We start from the raw sequence: 24,695 nt of genomic DNA on the forward strand, positions 1-24,695 counted from the left end.
TGTTGTATTTCATTATTTTAAAAATTCCTCTTTATGGCACTCTCTTTGTTATAACACTCAAATATATTTTGCCTCTAGGCAAAGACTATAAAAAAAGTCAAATGAATTTAGGCAATTTGCTGAGAAAACTTAGGTGGAGGGAGACAGGAGTAGGTTTTTAATTTGTGTGTTTTTTTACTTGTAATTTTTTTATGTTGGAATTTTTATTTTCTTTCTTTAAAACACTTGCTTTTGATTTTATTTTTTCCTTTTATTTACACAGTATGTGTGGAATAATTTTCAGCAAACCTGTGCAATTCTGAAAGGCCTTCTATGATCTGGGAATCCTAATTTCAAAATCAGTACATGCTTGATCACTAGGAGTCTGAACTCTACAATATTTATCATCTTATTTCTAGCAGCTACATAAAGCAAGCTGAATTCACTAATCATTTTAAATCCTTTTAGTACAAACACATTTTATGCAATTCAACAAAATGTGCGTAAATATTTTTCAGTCAAAATGCATATTAACTCTATGCATAGTGTATCAGTATAAAATATCAAATATACTTTACATACACATTGCTAGAGAAAATGATCTCTGTCTAGTGTCTATCTCATGTGTCAATTCCCGCTGGTAAGACATGAGCCATCAATGCATTAGGACCATTTAGTGCGTAGATGGAAGACAGCATTAAACTTTTTTTAATTCAAGAAACATTCAGGATGTTTGGGAGGCACAGGATATCAGTATCCAGTTCTTTATTATAACAATCATACTTAATTATAAGGGTATACATATATTGGCCTGTCATCTCTGACTGCATGTAATTTATAATATTTTATTTATATCAGCACATAAGTTTACATAAATTCAAGCAGTCATCACTTCATGATTTAAAAATGCATCTGCACTCTTTCATACATCTGCAGCATAAATCTGTTAATCTTACTTAGAAACATTCCTATCTTGAAAATTCATTTTCTGTTATAAAAATAGTTATCATACACTTTTGCACCATATAAGACTTGACTGACAGCTAACATCTCCTTTGCCCTAAGTGTTTACAGTCTAATGGCCAGATTGTGGCCTGTCCTGAACAAGGCAGTATGGAGGCATAAGATTTCCTTTTCTTTTGTTCCCCTAGACACCCCGTTAACATTTCCTAATCCACAGACCTGGCATATATCCCAATTAAAGTTTGTGACAAGGAACAAGAGTGGAATGAGCCTTGATTTCATCCCCTTCCCACCCTAGCAAGGAGCTTATACTAAGACAAGTATAAAACTGTGCCATTTTATTCTCTTTCTGGAGCAACTGAGAGACTGCAGGCCCAAAAGGAATGGCAAGAAATAGGGCTGAACAGCAAATGAGGATGAGAACAGGGGATTCTGAAGTCATGCAGGAGAAGGAAGAGAAATCTGCACAAATTTTGTGCTATGTGTTATAGTTTTTGTGAAGTATATTTCACTACTTTTAAAATAATTTTGTTGGTAATTACAATGCATTAAATAATACTGTGTGAACAAACCACACTGAAGGAGATTTAAAGGTATCAAATTCTTGCAGCATGTTTTAAAAGTGACCAGTTCATTCAATCATTACCTGAACTTTTAAAGATAAATTCAAGGTCCTGGAATCATTACGGATAAGGGCTTAGCTATTTCAGAAACACCAGTGTCCATGCACTCCTGTCTGGGAGCTGTGATAATAGTAACGGTAAGGGCCTCAGAGTAAAGTCTGGGGGAGGATGAAGTTCTCTGTGGAGAGCTTTTGCTTATGGACTGCATGCCCCATACCTATCCACTTTTAAATACTGCATGAGCAGTTGCTTTAGACAGGCTTTCAGTAAACTAGAAAATAATCCTCCTGAAAGACAGTCATCACCAAGGCTTACTCAATAAAAATAAAGGACTCCTTTGAAAACAAGCAGACAACATGGAATATGTATTGATAAAAACCACAAACAATTATTAGGGGTTTAATAAAATTATGTAAAAGTTTTAAAAACTTTAAGTAATATTACAGAATAATGTGTATAATATAAAATTAGAACCCGTAAGAGGAAAATATGTCCTTCAGGTTTTTTTTGTGTATCATTTGCCCTCAGTTCAATTAAAACCAGAGTACACAAGGTTTTCCTGCATAAAGACTCCATTAATAGCTCCCTGGTCCAACTCCCACATATACTCAGCCTACAAACTACAGCAAATTGCAAGTGCTAGTCAGAGAAACCACCTATTGTTTGTTAAAATGTGAGTCTTAGGTCCTCGCAAGTTCTGCTGCAGAAGGGCAGCTGGTAGCCTCCTATTCAGTAGAGAGAGGAAAATTAGTAGTTTCGATGCTTTTATTGCAGAGGCTCAAATTTATCAATGGTTTAAAAAAAGGGTGGGGGGGACCTGTAGGACAAAGATGAGGAAACAAAGCCTGGGAAACAGTAAGAGGATCCTATCCCTCCCATCTTCATCACCAGACAGGCATAGCCATCCATAGGAGCACAGGGTCTGGGGAAACATCCACCCCCAGATCTGCCCTTCCTGACTCCACCCTTTTCCATAAGCCCTGCCCCAAGCTCTGCCCCTTTCTACCTCCCTTGTACCTTCTTCCCAGGATTATGCTAGCTGGGGATTACAGAGAGGGCCTATCGTGGGGCAGCAGCAGAGGGTCAGGTTCCCCCCACACTCACTGTGGCAGTGGGAACTGCAGGAATCTAGTAGCCTGCTCTGCCACAATCTCCCAGCCAGGTTGCTCCACTTCACTGCAACAGCAAGAAGCAAAAGACCCAGGACTCAGCCCACTGTGCTTTGCTCCCCCAAGCGTTGCATTGCTCGGGGGAGCAGAGTGGGCTTGGGCAAGGACACTTCACTTCCCACAGCAGCAAAGTGAAGCAACCTAGCTGCAAGATGGCAGAAGAGCAGCGTAGGCAGCTATCTGTGCCAGTCTGCTTCCTGAGCTCCAGCCGCTGTATTGAGCCAACCTTTCTGCCAACCCACACCAGCCCCCCTCAGGAAGACTCCCAGGCTGCCCTCAGCCTTGAGCGTGCCCATCAATATGGGGAACCATACTGTCTGTAGGACTGTTGGGGCAGGTGCTGCAGAGCCCCCTAAAGCACAGGGCCCAGGATAGTTGCCCCAAACTGTCATACAGATAGGACAGCTCTGGAGACAGTCAACATTTGCAGTGGCCAGTGTATAGTGAAATAAGTATCTCTAGTACGTGTACTTTGTAACTGGGCTTAAAGGAGCACTGCTTGTGAATGTGGGACATCTTTGATCATTCCACATGGGTATGTAGACACTCATTTATACTTTAAGTACTATATAAAAGCTAGATGTGATTATTTAACCACTTATGTGTAACTGGTTAAAGTAGAAATAGTTTAATTCTCGAGTGCGAAACTATCCTTTCTGTTTCTCTTATACAAAATCAAAGTGAGGGGAAAGGGTATGAGAAATAAGAGAAACATGGGAAAGCATGCAAATGTGTGGAAGTGGAAGAGAGTGAATGAATGAAGAGCAGATAATGATTGGGGAATAGGGAATAAAAGTAGTGTAACAGTAGAGAGGAAGGTAGGGCATGTGTAAAATGAAAGGTTAGTTTCTGGAGCAGACGTCTAGCCAAATCTGCAACAGTTTCCCCCTATCCCAATGGTTTTTCAGTAAGTGAAAGTTAAATTCACCTCCTCTCCTTTCTATAAAAAAACCCATAAACCACGAAAAAAAATTCAGTTTTAGTCAATAAAAGAGTTTGAGAAGCAGGTTTTCAGCAAAAGTATTTCTGTATTTTCCACACCTCGTTAAGTCTTACAGTAAATGCACCTGTAGAATCAGACCATTGGAAGTAGTGTTTTATGTGTAGCAAAAATCAATGTCTGTAACCAGAGGACCATCTAGTGGTGGTTGGGCCACATCTCGTGCTCTGCTTATTGAGCTGCTGCTATTTAAGGTCAATATCAATACATACTGCTGTTCCATACAAGTAAATAATAAATTTGATCTCCTGGCAGCTTCTTGGATGCTCAGAATTCCTATAGCCAGGGCCAGATTAAGATTATTAGGGTCCTAAGGCTAATGGGAAGGAAGGACCCAAGTATGAATTACATATTGCAAATGTTAAGTAAATATACATTTTTAACATTTATTCTACTCAATTCTTGGTTTGGTTTTCCTAAGCTTTAGCTGTTCCAAAGTCGTGAATTGTCATCCTAATTCAAAGACCTCACAATTTCATTCTCAGTGCTCAAGAGGGACAAAGCACTGAGCTGTTCTTGAGTCCTGGTGGATTAGAGGACATTTTTGACCTGTTAGAAGAGAAAATGAACATTCTCTGCTACAGTTAGTAATCATTAGTGAAAAATACAGCCGTTCTGCAGTTTCAACATTTGGAAAACATTCAATGACATTGGATTCAGTGATAACTCGATACTTCCAAAAAGACAAGCTTTTGTCATCTTTTCTCTCTCTAAGAGTAACGTGAATTGAACAAATTGAAGAAATTCTTTAATAAAATCTACTGGGAGATCATCTGGATACTTCTGACAAACACTGACAGCATCTTCTTTGCCAGAACTGCAATGAATTCATTACAAAATCTTTGACAGATATGATGTATGGTCTTTTCCACGATTTGCGTGTTCACTGATGAGTTAAGCTAACAAAGGATCAAACGTCACAATTAGCTCTAGAAAGGCAAGGTAATTGTCCTTGTATTTCAAATCCAACAGTCTCATCTGAGCCACAAAATGGCAGGACCATGCTCAGCAAGAAAAACTACAGTTTCAACTATGCATCTGAGAATGTTCTTCCAATAAGCACAAGTTTCCAAAAACTGGGTATTAACTGTGCCACTAACTCTCTCTCAGGCACTGTAGCTTTTAACTGGCAATATATGCTGTTCACTCATTGCGTGATTGGTAGTGTATGCAGTATTCTTCAAATCACTGAAGCCTTCACTGAACATTCCCCATTTTTTGGTATCAGAAAACATGCAGGGGAAGAAAAAAAAAGTACACTTCCTTTTCTGAAAGCAAATAAATAAGCCATTCTCTTTTGCCAATCTGTTGGTTAAGTGTCACACAGTCAAACATTGATTTGGTTAGATAATGATTCTGATTGATGTACTATTGCATTGTCAATGAAAAGCAAGCATCTAGATTCTGGCATTCTGTGGGCCCTTCTCAGTCCAATATGCAATGAGATCTTGAAAAGTCACGTCCCACTTGTCTGAATCTCTGGAGAAGGATATTTTTATATCACCATCACTGGGAAAGTCTTCAGAGTAGTGAAGTGAGACTTCAGCTACAGAAATCAGTGACAGAAGGCTGCTCCTTTTCATCAGGTGCAGATGCAGCAGGTTCACATGGGCTGGTATTTACCTGGACTTCCTCACCACCAGACTTAGCAGTAAGAAAAAAAAAGTTAGGAGAGAAGGAGTAGCTTTTAGCATGACACCTTGTCTTTGCTGTCTATCTCCGGTCTTCAATTTCTGCCCTCCTCCTTTATTTGACATGGTGGTTTCTGTTGTCCAGGGTAGGCCTACTGTGTATAAAGTTAAATATTGCTTGGATCCACAAACTTAGACCACACAAAGACAAAATCACAACCACCCTGAACTGAATTCACAATACAGGCAGTCCCCGGGTTATGTACAAGATAGGGACTATAGGTTTGTTCTTAAGTTGAATTTGTATGTAAGTCGGAACTGACTCCAGATTCAGCCGCTGCTGCTGAAACTGACCAGGGGCTGACTACAGGAAGCTGGAGGCAGAATTGCTCTGCCCCCAGCTTCCTGGAAATAGCCACAGATCAGTTTCAACAGCGGCTGAATCTCGAGCCTGGGACAGAACAGCTGGGCTGCCAGGTAGGTCCCTGCAGGACCAACCCGGCAGCACCCCAGCTGCTCTACCCCAGGGTCCACAACAAAAGCCTGGTCTGCTGGAAGGGCGGGGCCCACTAGCTGCGCCCTTCCCCCAGCAGACCAGGGACACCGGGAGCAAAGCCGCAGCGGAGACGGTCCCCAGCAGACCAGAGGCACCGGGAGCAAAGCCGGGGAGGCAGAGGGGTCCCATGCCGCCGCTGCGGCTTTGCTCCAGGTGTCCCTGGTCTGCTAGAGACGGTCCCCAACAGACCAGGGGCACCCGGATCCGCGTAACTCGGGGACTGCCTGTACCCATCTTCTATACACTGTCCCCTGCCTGCACCATTGCTCCATCCCCATCTCCTGCCCTATATTATCTTTCTTCCTTCCTTCCCCTCTTCAAAGAGTAAGGCTTAAGAACAATTCTTAAGAACAATGCACAGAGTGGTTGTAAAGCCATAATTGCCTTTTTGGATGGCTATTTAGTCCAGGCCATTAGAGACTCTGGCCCTATGTGGGGACTCTGGCTACCAACAAGTGGTTTTTGTTTAATATGGGCACTAGAGAGCCAGAGAATATACTCCAGTGTCCTGTCTATTAATACATTTTCTCTGTATTCATTAGCTCTTCCACAATTAGAATCATAGACCAGAATAATCATAGGACAGGAAGGAAGGAAGGTAACCTTAGAGGTCATCTAGTCTGGTCCCCTGCACTCATGGCATGAGGACTATCTATTCTAAACTATGAGATAAGCAGCTCTCACATGACATGTGGTTTAAGCATGAGTCCTGTATGCAGTGCACCACCTATTGTCTGCATTTGTTGTTTTAAAGCTTTCTGTAAGAAAAGCTGGTAGCTAGAAGTAACACAGATCAGATGACTGCCCAGTATTTTTGTACTATGTTAGCTCTTCAAAATGAGTGTACAAACATTAAACTTAATCTAAAGCCTTTAAGCTTTTGAATGACTAGGACAAAACAGAGCTATTTCCTCCCTGTTGGATTCTCTGTCCTCATTCCCCGCCCCTCTCACCCCACAAACAAAAAGACTTAATGGAAAATCAACATCTCAAAAGAACCATCAAGACCGGCTGGTGTAGAGATTGGAGGATCAGGCAGACAGACACTTTTCCCTTAGAGTCGGGAGGAAAGTAAATGAGATTCTGATTATCCTATTCAGGTGTGAAAAAGTAGAAAGTATCAAAATTTATTCTTGTGTCAAAATCTCTTCTCCCAGACCCTGCCCCACTCCACCCTCCCTCCTAAGCTGCTCCATCCAGCTGTAGGCTCACTCAGCACTTCTGCCTCCTGTAACCCTGTCGCTCTCTCTCCATCACCTGGTCCTAGCCCTGCCTGACCAGGAGGGCATAAACAATAGAAGGGGCTAACCCTATAGCCTTATTAAACTAATGATTAACCATCCCTGTCTACGGCTTGATTATCTGGGCTTCAGCTCTGGATAGGAGACAAACTAGGGTGGTTGCATTAATTGATTCATTCCTTTGAGAAATGAATAAAGACAAAACTTGCCCTAGGAGACACTTGGGCTATGTCTAAACTACATCCCTCTTCGAAAGAGGGATGTAAATTAGACCAATCAAAATTGCAAATGAAGCCAGGATTTGAATTTCCCGTACTTCATTTGCATAATGGCAGATGCGTGTTCTTTCAAAAACGGGGATTTCGAAAGTGAAACTGCTGTCTAGACACGGTTCTTTAGAAAAAGAAAATCCCCATTTTCAAAAGAATGCGCAGCTGGCATTATGCGAATGAAGCGCAGGAAATTCAAATTCTAGCTTCATTTGCAATTTTGACCTGTCTAATTTACATCCCTCTTTCGAAAGAGGGATGTAGTTTAGACATGCCCTTTTAGATTAGTCAGTAGCTTCTGATACCAATCCTAAAGTTCTGTTCACTCTCTAGTAAATCCTGGTACAAATGGATAAAGTTCCTGTTGAATTACTCCATTCTTATATCTAGACAATAGTTGTGGGCAATATTTCCTCTATCCCAAGAGTTCTCTCCGACAAAAAGAGTCCCCCCATCTTAGCCTCATATACAAATGGAATTGGTGGGTTAATAGCATTAGTAAAGAGATAGGGGCTGTACTGTGTTCAGTGTAATACTTCTCCAGCATATCTTACCAAACCAGATCAATACAATAAATAAGCCAGTGCTACAATCATAGGCATGTGCATGGGGTGTGCCGGGTATGCCCAGGCACACCCTAATGTCTCGGGCCAACTAGCCCGAGCCATTTTTGCACCCCAGGCCCCACCCAGCCCACCAACACCGCATGGCCCAGCAGCATGGTGCAACGCCCCTGAGGTGCCCGGGAATACCTCCGCCCGGCCGAATGGCATGGCGCCCTTGAGGCGCCAGGCCCGGCAGCACTGCGTGGGCCCCGCCTTGCAGCACCACACGTTGCCCCGGGGGCGCCCCCGCCCGGCCCTGCAGCACCATACGGCACCCTGGAGGCGCCCCTGCCCATCCCTGCAGCTTGGGCTGGCTCTGACTCCAGCCCTGCAAGCTGAAAGGCAGAAGCTAAAGGTAAAGGCGGGGGGAATAAGAGGAAGAAGTGGGAGAGGAAGGGGCTTTTGCGGTGGGGGAGGAGGAAGAAAGAGGAAGGCACCAAAGGGACAGGGTAGAGGAGACACAAATGCTAGGGGGGGAAGTGGAGACAATGAGGAAAAGGGCAGGAGGGGAGGTGTCAGTGGGAGGGGGGACAGGGTGATGCTGAAAGAGGAGAGGGTAAGGGCATTGGGAATTGGAGGGGGAGGTGCTGGGAGAAGGCTTGACAGAAGGGGTAGGCATGAGGAAGGTGGGGTTGGAGCAAGTCATGTGAGAGGGCACAGGGGCATGAGGGGAATGGGGGCAGAGGGGATGGGCATCAGGGAAAAAAGGGCAAAGGGGGCAGGGGCAGTGAGGGAAGGGGGAGGCACCAGGAGGGTGCAGGGGTAAGGGAAGGTGTAGGTGCCAGGGGATTCTGGGGGTGAAGAAGGGCAGACACCTGCAGGGGAGGGACCAGCACCAGAGGAGAGAGGCTAGGGAGGTGCTAGACGAAGGGATGAGGAGGGGTAGCTCACATGATCAGAGTAGGGCTAGGTCTCTGATGTGGACCTTACTATGTTTATCTGTATCTTTGTCACTTTGAGACATTTTGCTGTTAAGTGTTCTTTGAGAGAACACCTGGAGGACATGCAGAAAGTGAAATTCACACAAAATGTGGTGGCCACTTATTACACAGTTTCACGCTGGCAACGCATTATGCCAGTATAATTTATTCCTACTGGAAATTAATACACAGTATAATGATTTCAAATCATCTAAGGCTGTTAAAGAGAGAGGCAATCTCAAATTGTATCACACTACCACAACTGCCATCACTTGAGGAGTTTGACTCAGAGTTCCACACTAAAAGAGACAAAGTGGCTGGCAGGGTCTTCCACTTTGAAACTTACACTTTAACTTGTTTGAGCAGAGCTCAGATTTGTTGACTTTCTAGACATGCAACAAGGCACTTTTTTGATTCGTCAGGAAAAAGGGTTAGGAGTAGGGATGTAAGTGCCTAGTCGACTCCCCAATAAGCAAATGCTTATCAGAGAGAGATCGCAAGAGGGGTACACAATCTGGTGTTGGGGGAAGCCAGCTTAAAAGTTGTCCGTTCCCCCATCCCCATCCCCCAGCACCATCTCTGCAAGTGGCAGGGAGGCGGAGGCAGTGGGGAAATGTCAAAAGTGAGGATTGAAACAGTCCCGCTCATACAGGTCCCACTGCTGCTCCTCTCCCTTTGGAATGCACAAGAGCCTCAGGCAACTCTTGTATATTTCGAAAGGGAGAGGTGCAGTGGGATATTTGCTCCCTTAACTAGTCAAGTAGTTGATGGAAATTCTACTCGATTAGCTGATTAATCGATGTTTAACATCCTTAGCTGGGAGGTTTGGGCCTATTCTACTCATATTTAGTCATGAATATTTCTTTGCCAGCCCTTAATGTATTTTAATTTATGTTATGCATTTTTATGTTATGGAATGGATAACCAGAAGCTGAATAGTCAGCTCAAAAAATTAATGTACAAAACCTCAAGCTAGGCATCACAATTTGTTTTGTTTCAGTTCTCTTTATTTTTATCCCATAATGCACAGTATCTTTTATTCAGGGGAAAATATAGGTGCCTTCCAATGGTTACACTCATATATATTTCCGTAGATTTTGATACTCCCTACTCAAAATGTAGTAGTAACTTCATAAATAGTCAAATTGACTTGAGAAAATAATAGTTCAGTAAAGCCCCAAACCTGCAAACACTTACACGCGTGCATAAATTAAGCATGTGCAAAAAATGTTTCCAGGATAACAGAAGTAAAGCACTCAAAATGTGGACACAGAAGTTAGCTTGAAGACTAATATACTGAACAAGATGACAGTTTAACATTTCAAAAGATAGTTGAAACTCATTATATAGGCTCTCTTAACCAAGATTTAATAGGGCAGATGGAACAGAAGGGCGAGAAGCCACCCCCCCCACACACACACACACAGAGCAGTCTGGAGAATAAAGAGGACTTCTTTGTCCAGTCTCAACAAAGTGCATCAACACAGCTTAAATGTATATAAAAAAAAAGGAATTTTCAATTGCTGAATGATTACAAAAGGAAATTTGGGCATTTAGATGTGTTTTTTAATATAGTTTTAACATAACTATCCTTCTGCGCTAATATCCTATTGTTAACACTTGGATACGTCTACATTGCACAGTATTCGGAATACCGGAGATATCCTGAAATAGCTAACCCGCATCTACTTAAGCCGTCCGTTATTTCAAAATATTTTCGAATAAACGGGCACGCTATTTCGCCATCCCGGTAAACCTTGTTGCACAAGGGATAAAGGATGGCTCGAAATAGCGTGTTATTTCAAAATGTGGCACTGTGTAGACTCGCCAAGTCTCAAAATAAACCATTCTGAAATAGATTTGAAATAAGATATGCAATTTGTGTAATACAAACTGCATATTTTATTTCAAGTTTAGGGTGCTGTGTAGATGCATTCTTGATTTTTATCATTCTAATATAGTCTGTATTTAACTTTCCTATGTTAAGTTCATTGATATATTAAAAATGAATGCAAAACAAATGATATTTCCTAATAGTTATCTGAACTATTAATCTAAAGATGATAGCATCTCAAACACTTCCAAAATAGAAGCTCACTAGCAATTTCAGAATAGGCCCAGGATTGAATGGGCATCAAAATGAACTGTTCTTTAGGAGCTATTCAAATTAGTGATATTATGGATCCCACAATATTAAACTTTCACCACAATTTTAAATCAGCTTCCCAGGTGTGGGGGAGAGAGTTCCACTATCAGCCAGAGCACCAGGCATTATTAATCACTGTAATACTGTTGCAGCAAAATGTCCGGGCATCAAAAAAAAAAAAAAATAGCAGGCATAATACTTGATTGTTTATATTGTTCCAGGAATTATTCTCTTAAATAGATCTTCTCTGGCTTTTCCAAATTACCACAATTAATATAGAATTTTCCACGTCTTGTCACAGCTCAACCACAATTATTTGACAATCATCCCAAAGTTTAAGTAGGGCCTTCGCTATTTTTATATCCCTGAACATTAGGGCTATGTTGCAGTTAGCAAGGAAAGTAGGAAAGCTTGCATATGCCACAAACACACTTTGTTCTTGATCAGTGTATAAACTTCAGTCTACAGGCTAAAACCCACTTAATTAATCTACCTTTCACACCACCAAATGGTCCATAAGTCATGTTGCAGGCTGTTCGTTGAAGATTGTGTTCATACATTAGTCTGATCTGATACTGGTTCCCATGTTCCACATTTCCCAAAGTTCCTATGAAAAACACAAGGAACATGTGTGTCCAGTTTTTAAATTCTTGTATTTCACATGAAAGAAAAACAGGATTTTTATATTATTTTAAAACATTATATGGTGAGATCATATCTAGTGCTTTGGAATGACTATGAATTCCACTTTCTTTAGAAAATATCAATCATAGTAGTTAGCCAAAAATAGGCATAGGGTTCAATTATGTTAAGCACTGTATGTACAAAGTAAGAGTCAGTGCCTGCCCAGAAGAAGATTCTGTGAGTAAAGGAATTTCACATCTTTACACAGTACTGTATATGGTTCAACCATTTGATCAGAAAGATATGTACTCACCCAAAAAAGGGGGAAATAAATACAGTAAACTTCCAATAATCCGGCACCTTTAGGACCCAGGGGGTGCCGGATTATCAGATATATAGGAAGGAGGGGCTATGCGGCGTCTGGGGTGGAGTGGGGCAGATGCACCCCTCGGTGCTGCAGGACCAACCCGGCAGCACCCCAGCTGCTCTGCCCCCGGCTTCCGAGTCAGCCGCTGGTCAGTTTCAGCAGCGGCTGAATAGGAGAAGCTGGGGCAGAGCAGCTCCAATTGGCCGGCTGCCCGGAGCACTTCTGGGTTCCAGATGGTGCCGGACCATCAGGAGTGCCGGACCATTGGATGCCGGACCACTGGACTTTTACTGTATTTTGCATTACGATTCTGCAGTTCTAGGAGCTAATAAACAAAGTATAACTCACAATCTGTTTCAGTCAAAATATTGTAATCTCCTTAAAAAGAGATTCTTAAATCAGGTCATATCAGCTCATGGCTCAGTTTTTGCAGTTTGTTTCTAATGGATAATTATCAGTTTGTCAACCAAGTGCTAACTTAGTGTAGTGCTGGACACTACTGATGTCATATCTATTTTGTTAATTCCCCCAAGAGAATATCTACAGGCATCTACTTGCAGGAGCTTGAAGCTATTTCAGAGATATATAATTTATGTCTCAGATATCTGCAAAAGTTTGAGTTGGTATCATTGGGAATTAACATTTGCAACATCATACTTGTAAAGTTTGGAAAAAATATTAAGAATCAGAATAGCAAGTGTAGAACAGCAGTTCATGCAATGCTCAACAATGTAAAGACTAGTCTAGTTTGAAATGGGATTTACCATTGTTTGAAGCACCTATATTCCATTCTGCATTATCTCAGTTGAATCCAGCCATTGCTGGTTTCAGCTTTTCTACCGTTAGACAGCAGTTCGAAAACCTTTCCCTTACATATGATACTGTTAGCTGCCTGAGATCCCAGCCTTACTACATCAAAGAGCGCACAAAATTTCTAATAATGAAAAAAAATCTGTGCACCAGCATTTGTTCAGCCACAGACCACCTATAAGTAAGAACAATATTAAACCTAACTTTCTGTAAGCATTTGTGAATTGTTAATATAGTCTGGTCAAGATTAAGTAGAATCCTTTTGGCCCACAAGTTGGGGAGTATTTCAAAAATCTCGAAAACTCACTCATTTTTTGCAACTATGTAAGAAATATTAAACAATGAGGTAGATGCCTCATGTTCTGGCTGCCCCAGAGCTACCCTCAAAAACTCGGAGCTACCCGCAAGATGATTTTCTTATTTCAAATCAAGTACAAACATTTAATGTCTTAAAAAAAATGTAGCTAATTTTGAAAAAATTATTACAGGCAGTCCCCGGGTTACGTACAAGATAGGGACTGTAGGTTTGTTCTTAAGTTGAATCTGTATGTAAGTCGGAACTGGCGTCCAGATTCAGACACTGCTGAAACTGACCGCCAGTTCTGACTTACATACAGAATCAACTTAAGAACCCCAGGCGTCCCCAAGTCAGCTGCTGCTGAAACTGATCAGCAGCTGATTCCAGGAAACCCGGGGCAGAGCAACTCTGCCTCGGGCTTCCTGTAGTCAGCGCTGGTCAGTTTCAGCAGAAGCTGACTTGGGGACGCCTGGGGCAGAGCAGCTGGGGTGCTACTGGACCAACACAGCAGCACCCCATCTGCTCTGCCCCAGACGTCCTGATTCAGCCGCTGCTGAAACTGACCAGCAGCGGCTGAATCAGGACCTGGGGCAGAGCAGCTGGAGTGCTGCCGGGTTGGTCCAGTAGTGCCCACGGGCGCTGCAGGACCAATCGGCAGCGCCCCAGCTGCTCTGCCCCAGAGTCCAAAACAAAAGCCTGGTCTGCTGGGGGGGGGGGGAGCACACTAGCTGCGCCCCCCCCCCCCCCCCCAGCAGACCAGGGACACGGGGAGCAGAGCCGCAGCAGCAGCGGGGTGCCGCGCCTCTGAGGCTTTGCTCTGGCAAAGCCTCAGAGGCGAGGGACCCCGCCACGGCTGCGGCTTCAGTCTGGGTGCCTGTGGTCTGCTGGGGGGGGGGGGGGGCGCAGCTAGTGTGCTCCCCCCCCCCCCAGCAGACCAGGCTTTTGTTTTGGACTCTGGGGCAGAGCAGCTGGGGCGCTGCCGATTGGTCCTGCAGCGCCCGTGGGCACTACTGGACCAACCCGGCAGCACTCCAGCTGCTCTGCCCCAGGTCCTGCTCTGCCCCAGGACCCCCCCGCGGCTGCAGCTTCAGTCAGGGTGCCTGTGGTCTGCTGGGGACCATCCCCAGCAGACCACAGGCACCCAGACTGGAGCGGCAGCAGCGGCGGTTCCCCGCGCCTCTGAGGCTTTGCTCTGGCAAAGCCTCAGAGGCGCGGGACCCCCCGCGGCTGCGGCTTCAGTCCAGGTGCCTGTGGTCTGCTGGGGACCATCCCCAGCAGACCACAGGCACCCAGACTGGAGCGGCAGCAGCGGCGGTTCCCCGCGCCTCTGAGGCTTTGCTCTGGCAAAGCCTCAGAGGCGCGGGACCCCCCGCGGCTGCGGCTTCAGTCCGGGTGCCTGTGGTCTGCTGGGGAGCGTCCCCAGCAGACCACAGGCACCGGGTCTCAAGGGGCAGCAGCAGCGGCTGCGGCTTCAGTCCGGGTGCCTGTGGTCTGCTGGGGACCGTCCCCAGCAGACCACAGGCACCGGGTCTCAAGGGGCAGCAGCAGCGGTTCCCGCGCTTCTGAGGTTTTGCTCTGGCAAAGCCTCAGAAGCGCGGGAACCCGCCCGGTGCCCCTGGTCTGCTGGAGACGGTCTCCAGCAGACCAGGGGCACCGGAGCAGCTTACGAACAGGGCTTTCTCGCCCCGACTTCCGGGGCGAGAAAGCTCCGTTCGTAAGTGCGGATCCGACGTAAGTCGGATCCGCGTAAGTCGGGGACTGCCTGTATTTACGGGACATCTTTTTGCCAACAATTTGTTCATTAGAACTTTGAGCATAAGCTTCTATTTTCAGAGTTGAACCAGAAGAAGCTTCTATTGGCATAAACCACTGTCTTGACTTCTGCTTCTCCATACTCAAGTTTAATTTTTATCTTCCACATGCTCTCCAAAATAATTATCTGAAGGCAAATCTTGTAACAAAGGTCAGAACATGCCAACTGGCTCAGCCACAGAGCTACTGCTTCCACAAGGTAGATCTACAATATCACTCTTCCAGAAAAAGGGAACTTGGAATGTTAGAGAGATAACACTAGTGCTTTCTCGGAAGAGTTCAGCCTACATAACTACAACTTGTTAGGGTTTTGGCACAGAACAATTGTGGGTAAATTTATACATAATTGCTACTATATTACAAAAAGAGGACAGAGCCTGAGTAAGAGAAGAAACATCAGTCCAGAATATAGGAACAGCATGAGAATCCTTCAAACACTTGATTGTGACTTTACACTGTCAGTCCTAGAAAAACTTCTCAATACACATGCCTAGTCAGGCCAGATAGATAAACTGATCAACAGCAAAAGAAGACAACAGACAGAGATAGACTGCTATTCTGGACAGTTTTGTTTTACCTGAGACAGCATACACACACAGTTTTCTGCAGTGCAGTACAGCCAGATGAAGTAGTTCAGTACCACTGACAATGAGGAGGGGAAAAAAAGGAGAACATTTGCAAGTGAGTTTCCAGAAACTATAGCTTTGGGGGTTATGATACACTGAAGTCAATGTAAAGCTGTCTACTGGACTTCTCTGGGCTTTCGATGACACCCCCAAATTCTCAAATGTTTAGTACCAGCAAAATGAAATATTGTGCTATTAAATTATCTTTCAAAGATTAAGACATATGAAATTATATTTCACAGTTAATAATTGTCAAGTTCTCAGGAGATGCCAGAAAGACATTTTGCAGATTATGAGCACATGAAGGAAACAAGCTTTTTTTTCTGATGCAGTCTGATCCAGTTATCTAACAAGCTCATACTAATATTTTGAGAGAGAGTAAAAGTAGGGGGAAACGTGTGATCGTTACTTTAGATGAGCTTTATATGGTAGGGATGGATAATATTAAACTGTTTCATACAAATTGTGAAATAACAGACTAAATCAGTTAATCTACAATACATAATTACAATCTCATTATACAAAGATAGTCACCATATTTTGTATTCTGTGCTATAATCCATTTACTACATAATCTCCTTTATTGCAAAGAGCTCTTGCACTATAAAATAGTAATGTCTTACTATTTACCTTTGTTTTATTCCCATACCATGAGACATTGCTGTATTTATAATATACCTTCCATAGCACACAATTTAAAAAAAATAAAAGTGTGGAGAACAGAGATAGGTATTATTCTTAAACTGGTTTATAATAAATAAAATAGCCTGCAAAACAACATGTACGATGCATACTTTAAGGAAGCAAAGCAATGTTTACATGCAGCCTTAGAACCAAGAAGACATTTGGGGGATTTTAGTGTGAACAAAAAACACCTTAATGAGCATAAACATTTCTTCCATTTATTCTCTACACCATATAAGTCAATAAATGAATGAAATGCATAATTCAGAGTTCATGATTTTTTTAAATGGCTGTAAGAGTCAAAACACTGCAGTGACAAGAATAATATGCTGATTCAAATGAGATGGCTCACACCTAAACACCAAGCACTTCACAAAACTTATCCAGATGATCTTCAGGGAGACAAGATAGCTTCTATGATAAATTAGCCTTAAGCGTGCTAATTAGCATAATCATTATCAGCAACATAGTCTGTCTACTTACGAAACAAATTTCCCTACTTCCACCTGGAGTATTGGATCTCGCAGTTGCACTTCCAGGAGCAAATCTTCAGCTTTCATTCCATCTCCAGGTTTAACAGGGTGAGGATTAAAGATTCGAAGATATCCCATATAGCTACCAACAGTTATTTTATCTGTAGAAAAATTCCCAACAAGAAGAAATCAGAAATAGAGAAATAAATGCGCTGCATGTGTGCTTAAAAGTATCTCTCTAATAAAGGGATGTTTATACACAACTATGCTGACATTCTGCAACCTAGAAAACTAATTTACTTAAATATTTCAACAGTGAGAACAAGTGGGTAATAAATCTCTAACTCTAGCCCAGTCTCTGAAATCCTCTCTCTGGATCTACTCAGTACCTCCAATTGTTCACCTCCCACATCTAAAATCTGGCAGTTCTCCTCACAAAACAAGCAGCAGAATGTCAACTTTTAAAATTCTGGTAACAATACTACAAAACCTATCCAAATGAGAAATTAAAGCCCAATTATTACTTTTTCAGTCAAAGGTTCAAAAACATAGAATGGGGCAAATTCAGACTTCACATAAATGGATGAAACTGCCATTGACTTGTAAGTGGATTTGGTCCAGGATTCTTACAGTAATTTTATTATTAAATAGTATTTCATAAGAGAGCAAAGATTCTTGAGAAACACATGTGAAGTAAACAAAACACAATTAAAAACCCCTTTACCACAGGTACTCAGAACTCCCATAGAACACGCCAACATTTTACCTCCTCCAGGCATTGCATCGTATCTATGGTATATCCAATGAATCTTGTCCCTAGGTCACATGGACATACTTGTAATAAAAAAGATTTGACTGTATCAGAGGGGAAGCAGTCAAGGTTTAGCAGGCTCTTAGACATTGGGAACAGTACCACAAGACCCCATCTCACACAGGTGGAGAGGCAGGCTATCTTCATCTCTGCTGTAGCAAACAATATTCATGCTGAAATTCACAGTATAACTTCTGCCCTGTACTCTGCTGATCACAACCAGAACAGAAGGGCACAGAAAAGCAAAGCAGTCTCAGATAAGCAGATCCTAAAAATTACACCTTCATACTCCATCAATGAAATCAATGAGCAATCTGTGAAGATTAAAGAGCACTGCTACAGCATATGGTTCACCACCCCATTATGCATTAGTTTAAATGTACCTTGTTCTTTAGCATCATGAATGTATCTGTTGGGTAGGAGTAGGCAAAAATCGGGTCCTACCAAACATGTCTCTCCAGCTCACTAAGCTGGTATTTATAGCAAACAGCTGTCCTAGAGCCAAGTTGCTCCCAGTATTCTCCTGGTAGCAGTAGAGAGAGGAGGGGAGAGCTGAAGTCAGGGCACCTGTATCCCAGTGGTCTCCAACCTTTTTACACCCAAGATCACTTGTTAAATGACAGAACAAGCCAAGATCTACCACCCCGCCCCTTCCTTGAAGCCCCACCCTCTCTATTCTCCTCCTCTCCATCACTTGCTATCCCCAACCCTTATACTGCTGCTTCTTTTCCCAATTCTTCTGTAGGAAGAGGTTTTTCCAACATTTGGCCTGTCTAGACTGGACCAAATGTCAGAAAAACCCCTTCTTTTGGAAGCCCCCTTATTCCTTGTGGAAAGAGGAATATAGGGGTGACTGAACGAGCATGTTTGCTCTTCCACTAAAAAAAAGCAGAAGAACAAGTGCATCCCTGAATGCAGAAGAGTTTTTCCTGCGATTCTCCGGAATCCTGAAAAATTCCTGCAGTCTAACCGTACCCTCGCTAGGTTGAGACAGGATGTGTAGGCTCTGGGATGGGAATGAAGGATTTGGATGGGGAAGAGGTGAGAGGTGCAAGGTCTGGGAGGAAATCTGGATGCAGGAGAAGGTGGAGAAGGGGATGCTGGCTTGGGGAGGGGGCTCCAGGCCAGGCAGTGTTGGGTTCAGGAATTTGGGTTGGGGTACTAAGAAAACCATAGGCTTGTGGATGTGAGGGTTCAGGAATTTGGGTTGCGGTATGTGAAGGGCTCAGGGCAGGAGGTTCCAGTGTATGATAGGCTCAGATCTAGAGTCTGGGGGAAGGGGAAGTGCAGGAGTGTTCTGATGCTGTGGCCAGATGGGGGCTTGGCCCCAATTGGGGGTTTGTTGGCCAGGCTTCATTTTTAAATAAAATACTACGTCAAACACAAAAAGTTTCTGCATTGTCTTTATTTATGAGAAGGGCAGGGAACCTGTTTTGAGTCAGGGGTCACTGGCCCACAGAAAAGTCTGTTGGGGCCACACAAGTGAGATGCAAAAACACACCATCCACCCACCCACTCCTCCAAACACTCACCCTCCCCCCAAGCCTCACTAATGTGGCACCAACTGTGCTGGTGGGAGCAGGAGACATGGTAATGGGGAAAGAGTGCTAGTGGGTGCTGGGGCAGAGGATAAGGTGCCAGTGGGGGCTGGGGAGAGGGAAGAGGATGCCAGTAGGGACAGGTTTCTGCAGCAGGGGGGTGCCAGTGGGGACAGGTTTCTGTGGCTGGGGGCAGGGGAGAGAGAGCAGGGTTCTGTGGCAAGGTGCCAGTGAGGGTAGAGAGTCCCCTGAACCAGCCTCCTCCCAGGATTCCCTCCCTCCCTCAAGAGGAGGAAGCCCTGTCACACGCCTTCTCTGGGCCCGACTCCCCCCTCCTGCAGAGCAGGCAAGCCTGCGCACATGCCCCATCGGGGCCGACCCCCTCGCTCCCGCAGAGAAAGGAAGCGCGTCTTCCCCCGGTACTCCTACCTCCTCCCCGTGCTCATCAAGTCCCCGGCGCACCACAGACCTGGAGGAGGGGAGCAGGCAGCGCACTTCCAGAAACCCCAGAAGTGGCGCGCAGCTGCCGGACTTCTGTCCACACTGTGGGAAGACGGTACTACCTCCATTGTCAGGGCTTTCCAAACTGCGGCGAGCCCCGCTCACCAGCTGCGCTGTCCAGCGATCTGTGCATGCGCAGTTCACCCGAACCTGGCTCTTCCAGGTTGTAAACTACTCACCATGGGCAAGTAGATTACATAATTTGTTGAGCCCTGTTGCTGGAGGTAGGTAGTGGGGCTTCTTGGGGGGGGGGTGAAGGGAATAGGGGGGCCCCCCCGAACGCCTCGCGATCAACTGGTCAAACCCTTCCAATCGACCAGTCGATTGCGATCAACGGGTTGGTGACCACGGCTGTCTCCCAACTCGGCAAAGCAGGTGGCGGGGAGAGGGGGAAAACACAACAGAGCTGCTCCAATCTGAAGCATGGATGGTGAGTGACTCACAGGAGAGCCTGTCTTAAGAGGCTCTCTGTTTTTGCGTCTCTCCCACACACACTTCATGTCTTAAAGAGATAGCATGTGGCTTCTCAGAAATTTACCTTAGCAGCAGCCAGCACACACAGTCTGTACCGCAGTGTGTGGCACAGAAGCAGTCATACACTTTCAGTCTCTGTGCCACACACACTCAATCTGTGTGAAAAGTCTGTCTCTCACACAGAAAGTGTCTCTTTCATGCTCACTCTTGCTCTCACTAGCTGCCAACTTCACCCCTTCCACGGACCCGGAACCAGTCCATGACAATATCCCAAAATTAAGGAAAATTATTGCCCACCCCGCTGTACGGCTTTAGGGCTCATCTAGACTACGCTAACGTGTTGAAAGAGGATATGCAAATTCTGTGGGAATTTGCATGTCTTCTTCCAATCTTGAAAGTTGTCAAGACATGTTTATTTCGGCAACCCCTCCCCTTTTCGAAAAGCCACTTTTGAGGTTTACACGGCTTTTCAAAAAAAGGGGGAGGTTGCCAAAAAAAAAAAAAACCACGTCTTGACTACTTTCAGTTTCGAAAGCTCTGCTTTCGACATGTTAGCGTAGTCTAGATGAGCCCTTAGTGTTTAGTGTTTACTGAGGGAGGAGAAAAAACATTGAATTTACATTCTGTGTCAAAATCCATCTGAGACAAAGTTTTTTGTCATTTTATAAATATAGTTTAATTCACTATTTCAGTGTGTAACAGTTTTAGAAGTAATGTGTGTGACACGCACTATATATCTGTTTGAGAAGATTCATGCTATAATGCCATGTAGAAATACAAAAAGAGTGAATGTTTTGAGACTGTGAATTTACGCTTGTACAAGCAACAATGTACCGTATATAAAGGGAAATCATGAAACTAATGTTATATTAACAAAAAATGCAAACTTAACACTATAATTGATCTGTCCGAAAAAATACCTTATCTTCCCAAGGCTTTTTGCTTACCAACGTCAAGGTGCTTCAGATAACCTAGGTTTTCTTTACACTTTCCTTTAAGCCTAGTCTGTGGGTAAACATCCTCTCTCTGTATGGTTTCCAAGATTCATATATTAGTGAAACTCTATTCCTCTTCATCTCAACTACATCTTGGAAGCAGGTCCCAAAGGCAACCCTGGCTACTTCAAACCCAAGCTGACCTCAAATATAATTTCTCCCAGCTGAGCTAACCCTAGCTTCATTAAACTACCGGTTGTTATTTTAATTTCCTGCCAAAAGATGTCTAAAACTGGATTTTGCAATTATACTTGATATGTGATTTTCCCTTCAAGTACATGGCAATGTTTTCAACATTATTATATGTTATAAACACCAAAGTAATAATAAAAATATGAAAATATTGCCACATACATGTGAAATAATGCCATTTACATGTTCTAGTGTGGTTTGAAAGCAAATGAGATGATATAATGAAATGATGCATTCTATAGTATCCAAATGAATTGTGACAACAACAACAGAAGAGGGAGAACAACAAAATGTAGTACATGACAAATGCCTCTTTCTACTTAAGCTCGTTAATAAGCACTTAGCATATGTTGCTGGACTAAGTAAAATTTGCAGTCATGTTTGTTGTTACCTTTAACATTTGATGGTCAACTCAGTATTACTCTTTACCTTGCCCACTGCCACTGTTGTCAATATCAGCTACACACAGACACCCTTGATCAAATTCTTCTTTTTCTCCAAGAGTTGTTGACCACCAATCTCGGGCTTTAAATAAAGACATTCTCCTTCACGCTAAAAAGGAAACAAGACTATGATGAAATCCATACTCATCACCTGTTATATAGCTCATGTTACTATGCTTTCTAGAAAAATCTAACAATTTCACATTAGTTAAGTACAAATACAAATTAAAGTAGGAATTCTAAATATTAATGAGATGATATTCCCCTGGAAATGAATTCCACAGGATGTTGTGAAGGCCAGAACCGTAACTGACTTCAAAAAGCAATTCAATAACTTCAGAGATTAGGTCGATCAATGGATATTAGCCAAAATGATTAGAGTTGCAACCCCATACTCTATATGTCCCTAAACCCCTGACTGCCAGATGATTGCACTAAACGACAATAGGATGTAAGGGAATAGTTGATGAGTCGACTACCTGATAGCATAATGGAGTCGACTACTTGCATACCCCCCCTTGCGGGGAGGGGTGCAAAGGGTGAAGCAGGAGCCGGTGCTGGGGGGGGGGGGGAGAGTTAAAAGCCAGGTTCCCCCTCCCCCCCAGTACCATCTCTGTGGTGTGGAGGGGACACATAGCCTCAGTGTCCCAGAAGTGGCAGAGCCAGGAATAAACAGTCCCAGCTTGCACCAGCCCCCCGGAGCAAACCCCGCTGCAACTCTGCATTTTAAATGTAATACATTTGAAATGCAGAGCTGCAGTGAGGGTAGCTTTCAGGGCCAGTGAAAGCCGAGACTAAGCAGTCGCCCGGGTTGTGGCAGGTCTGGGACTCTGCAGCTTTGCTTAGTCCCAGCTCACACCACCCCTCTGAGCTAACCCCCTCCTACGCCCACAGTGGTTGTGCATTATAAATGTAGCAGGAGCTGGTCTGATGCATGCCCGGCTCCTACTACATTTAAACATCCTTAGATGACAGGGGATATATCAATTAATAATTGCTCTGTTCATTCCCTTTGAAGCATCTAACATTGGCCATCTTAGGAAGACAGGATACTGAGTTTGATACCAATGGTTTGACCAAATATGGCAATTCTTATGTTACGATCCATTTGTGTATCTTTGAAAAGTGTAACATTTTCCAGAAAACATATTCATTGTACAAGATTCATAAGTTAATAATAATCTCTTTTAGAGAATGTGTCTGCCTAATCAAGAACTCCTCTGAAATGGTAAGATCTAGGACCACCAAATTTGGTATACGGCTTCATCTTATCATAATTTAAAGCAACATAAGGGTTTTGTTGTGCTAAGAAAATGGGAATTTCATAAAACCAAACAGAAGAGACAGAATAACCAAAGCAAGCACAGTCCTCAAAATTGACACAACTGAGAAACTGTTGAGAGACTGAATCAAAGTGATCCAAAACATTAGGACGAACTTGCAATAGGATTGCTTCTCAAACTTGACCAAAAAAAAAAGATCTAACGGAGACATTTGGAGTAGTGCTTTTTTTGGCACAGCTAAATCAATACTTAAGTTTGGAAAACTAGAAGAAAATGTTATTGGAAAGCAAATTGACTATAGCTTTTTTTTGTTATAACATAGCAAATGATAAGATTTTATAGCAATGAACAAAACACACTTGATGGAATTCCCGAATTCCAGACCAGAACAATGATGAGAAAATCCGCTAGTTAACAGCCTATGTAGAAACATAAGGTGGGAGATGGGGAATCCACACAAAATCTGACACTTTTTAAAATAGTGGTGGGCATAAAAGTTCTCTTATGTCCATTTTAAGGACTACAATCACACTGCTAACCACAAATGATTTTACGGTCTTTGCAGAGCTCCTTGTACATGGGTGTATATCACAGGACCTGAATATTACTAACAAAAAACATTTCTCAGTTAAATACAAGAACCATTTTCCAAAAAGGACTCTTGAAAATTAATCAAAGTTGACTCCTTGCATTATTCTAGCAGCTTTTTACATGAAAAAAGCATTATCCTTGCAGCAGCTTGGGAAGGTACCTGTCTCTTTAGGAGAGTACCACCCTAACACGATGAGGGAGGTTTCTTCTCTGAGGATCAGAAGAATCATCAGCTTTGTCTAGTTTTCCTAAAAAGCAGCTTATTTCTCAGAGCACATGAAGATAAAAACAGATCAGCATCAAGACTTCCACAAAATAATCGCCTTGAAGATGTCCTCATTACACTAGTGAAGGACTCTGTTTGATACTAGAAAAGCCGATTTGTGCTCTACCTGCCTGCTGTTATCTAGGGAGTGGAGAGGGAAGGAGACGACTGGCAAGAGGATAATCTTTCTGTAGGCAGTATAATGTGTGTAAAATTCCCATTGTCTAAATCCATATATTGTCTTTTTAAATGCATTAGGTACCAGACTGAATCTCAACAATTAGATTTTAAATGCAGAACAATTCTTGAATTTTAAACTTTTTAAAATATTTACAATTTTAAAAAAAGAACTGCTATGATTCCTGTTGCCTTGGCTCTCAGACATTGTTGTTTATCCTAATTAGGACAATACAAACACCACCACACTACCCAAAACAAACTACCACCTGTTGCTGCACGAGACTAGAAATCTCAAACACATAAACTACCTGATGACAAGCCACAAAATACAGCAACCCTTCAACCAAACTGAATAAACTTCAAGTGTGCATGCATCAACATCCATGCCAAAGCACTGCAGGGCATTTAAGGTTAACAGCTCGGTCACAGGGGAGAGCAGAAGATGGGGAATAAGGAAAGAAGATCTGGGCGTTATTTTCCCCAGTGTCCTATTTATTGCATTTGATGATATTGCCTCTGCTTCTCCTTGCTACAAGGAAAGAAGAGAATCTGTCAACGAACACAACAGGGACGATGTAAGTGTCGCTTTATATTTGCCCTACATACGGGACGGGGTGCTGTGCCAC

General features: G+C 43.3%; 1 protein-coding gene across 8 annotated transcripts in view; it reads right to left on the bottom strand.

Moving 5' to 3' along the window:
- BBS9 (Bardet-Biedl syndrome 9) overlaps positions 1-24,695 on the bottom strand; it is a 513,046-nt gene that overhangs the window by 487,769 nt on the left and 582 nt on the right. For 5 of the 8 annotated variants that reach the window (XM_075921764.1, XM_075921758.1, XM_075921760.1 and 2 more), the window contains exons 2-5: positions 21,737-21,859; positions 16,807-16,957; positions 15,591-15,655; positions 11,596-11,709 (exon numbers count right to left, since the gene is read on the bottom strand). In XM_075921764.1, the coding sequence (XP_075777879.1) occupies positions 11,596-11,709; positions 15,591-15,655; positions 16,807-16,957; positions 21,737-21,848 (442 nt within the window). In that variant the 5' untranslated portion in view covers positions 21,849-21,859. Of the gene's footprint in view, positions 1-11,595; positions 11,710-15,590; positions 15,656-16,806; positions 16,958-17,990; positions 18,189-21,698; positions 21,860-24,695 lie in introns of those variants that run through there. The other 3 variants (XM_075921762.1, XM_075921763.1, XM_075921765.1) reach the window with 3 other exon arrangements.

This window comes from Pelodiscus sinensis, chromosome 2, assembly GCF_049634645.1.
Source record: "Pelodiscus sinensis isolate JC-2024 chromosome 2, ASM4963464v1, whole genome shotgun sequence".
Taxonomy (NCBI): domain Eukaryota; kingdom Metazoa; phylum Chordata; order Testudines; family Trionychidae; genus Pelodiscus; species Pelodiscus sinensis.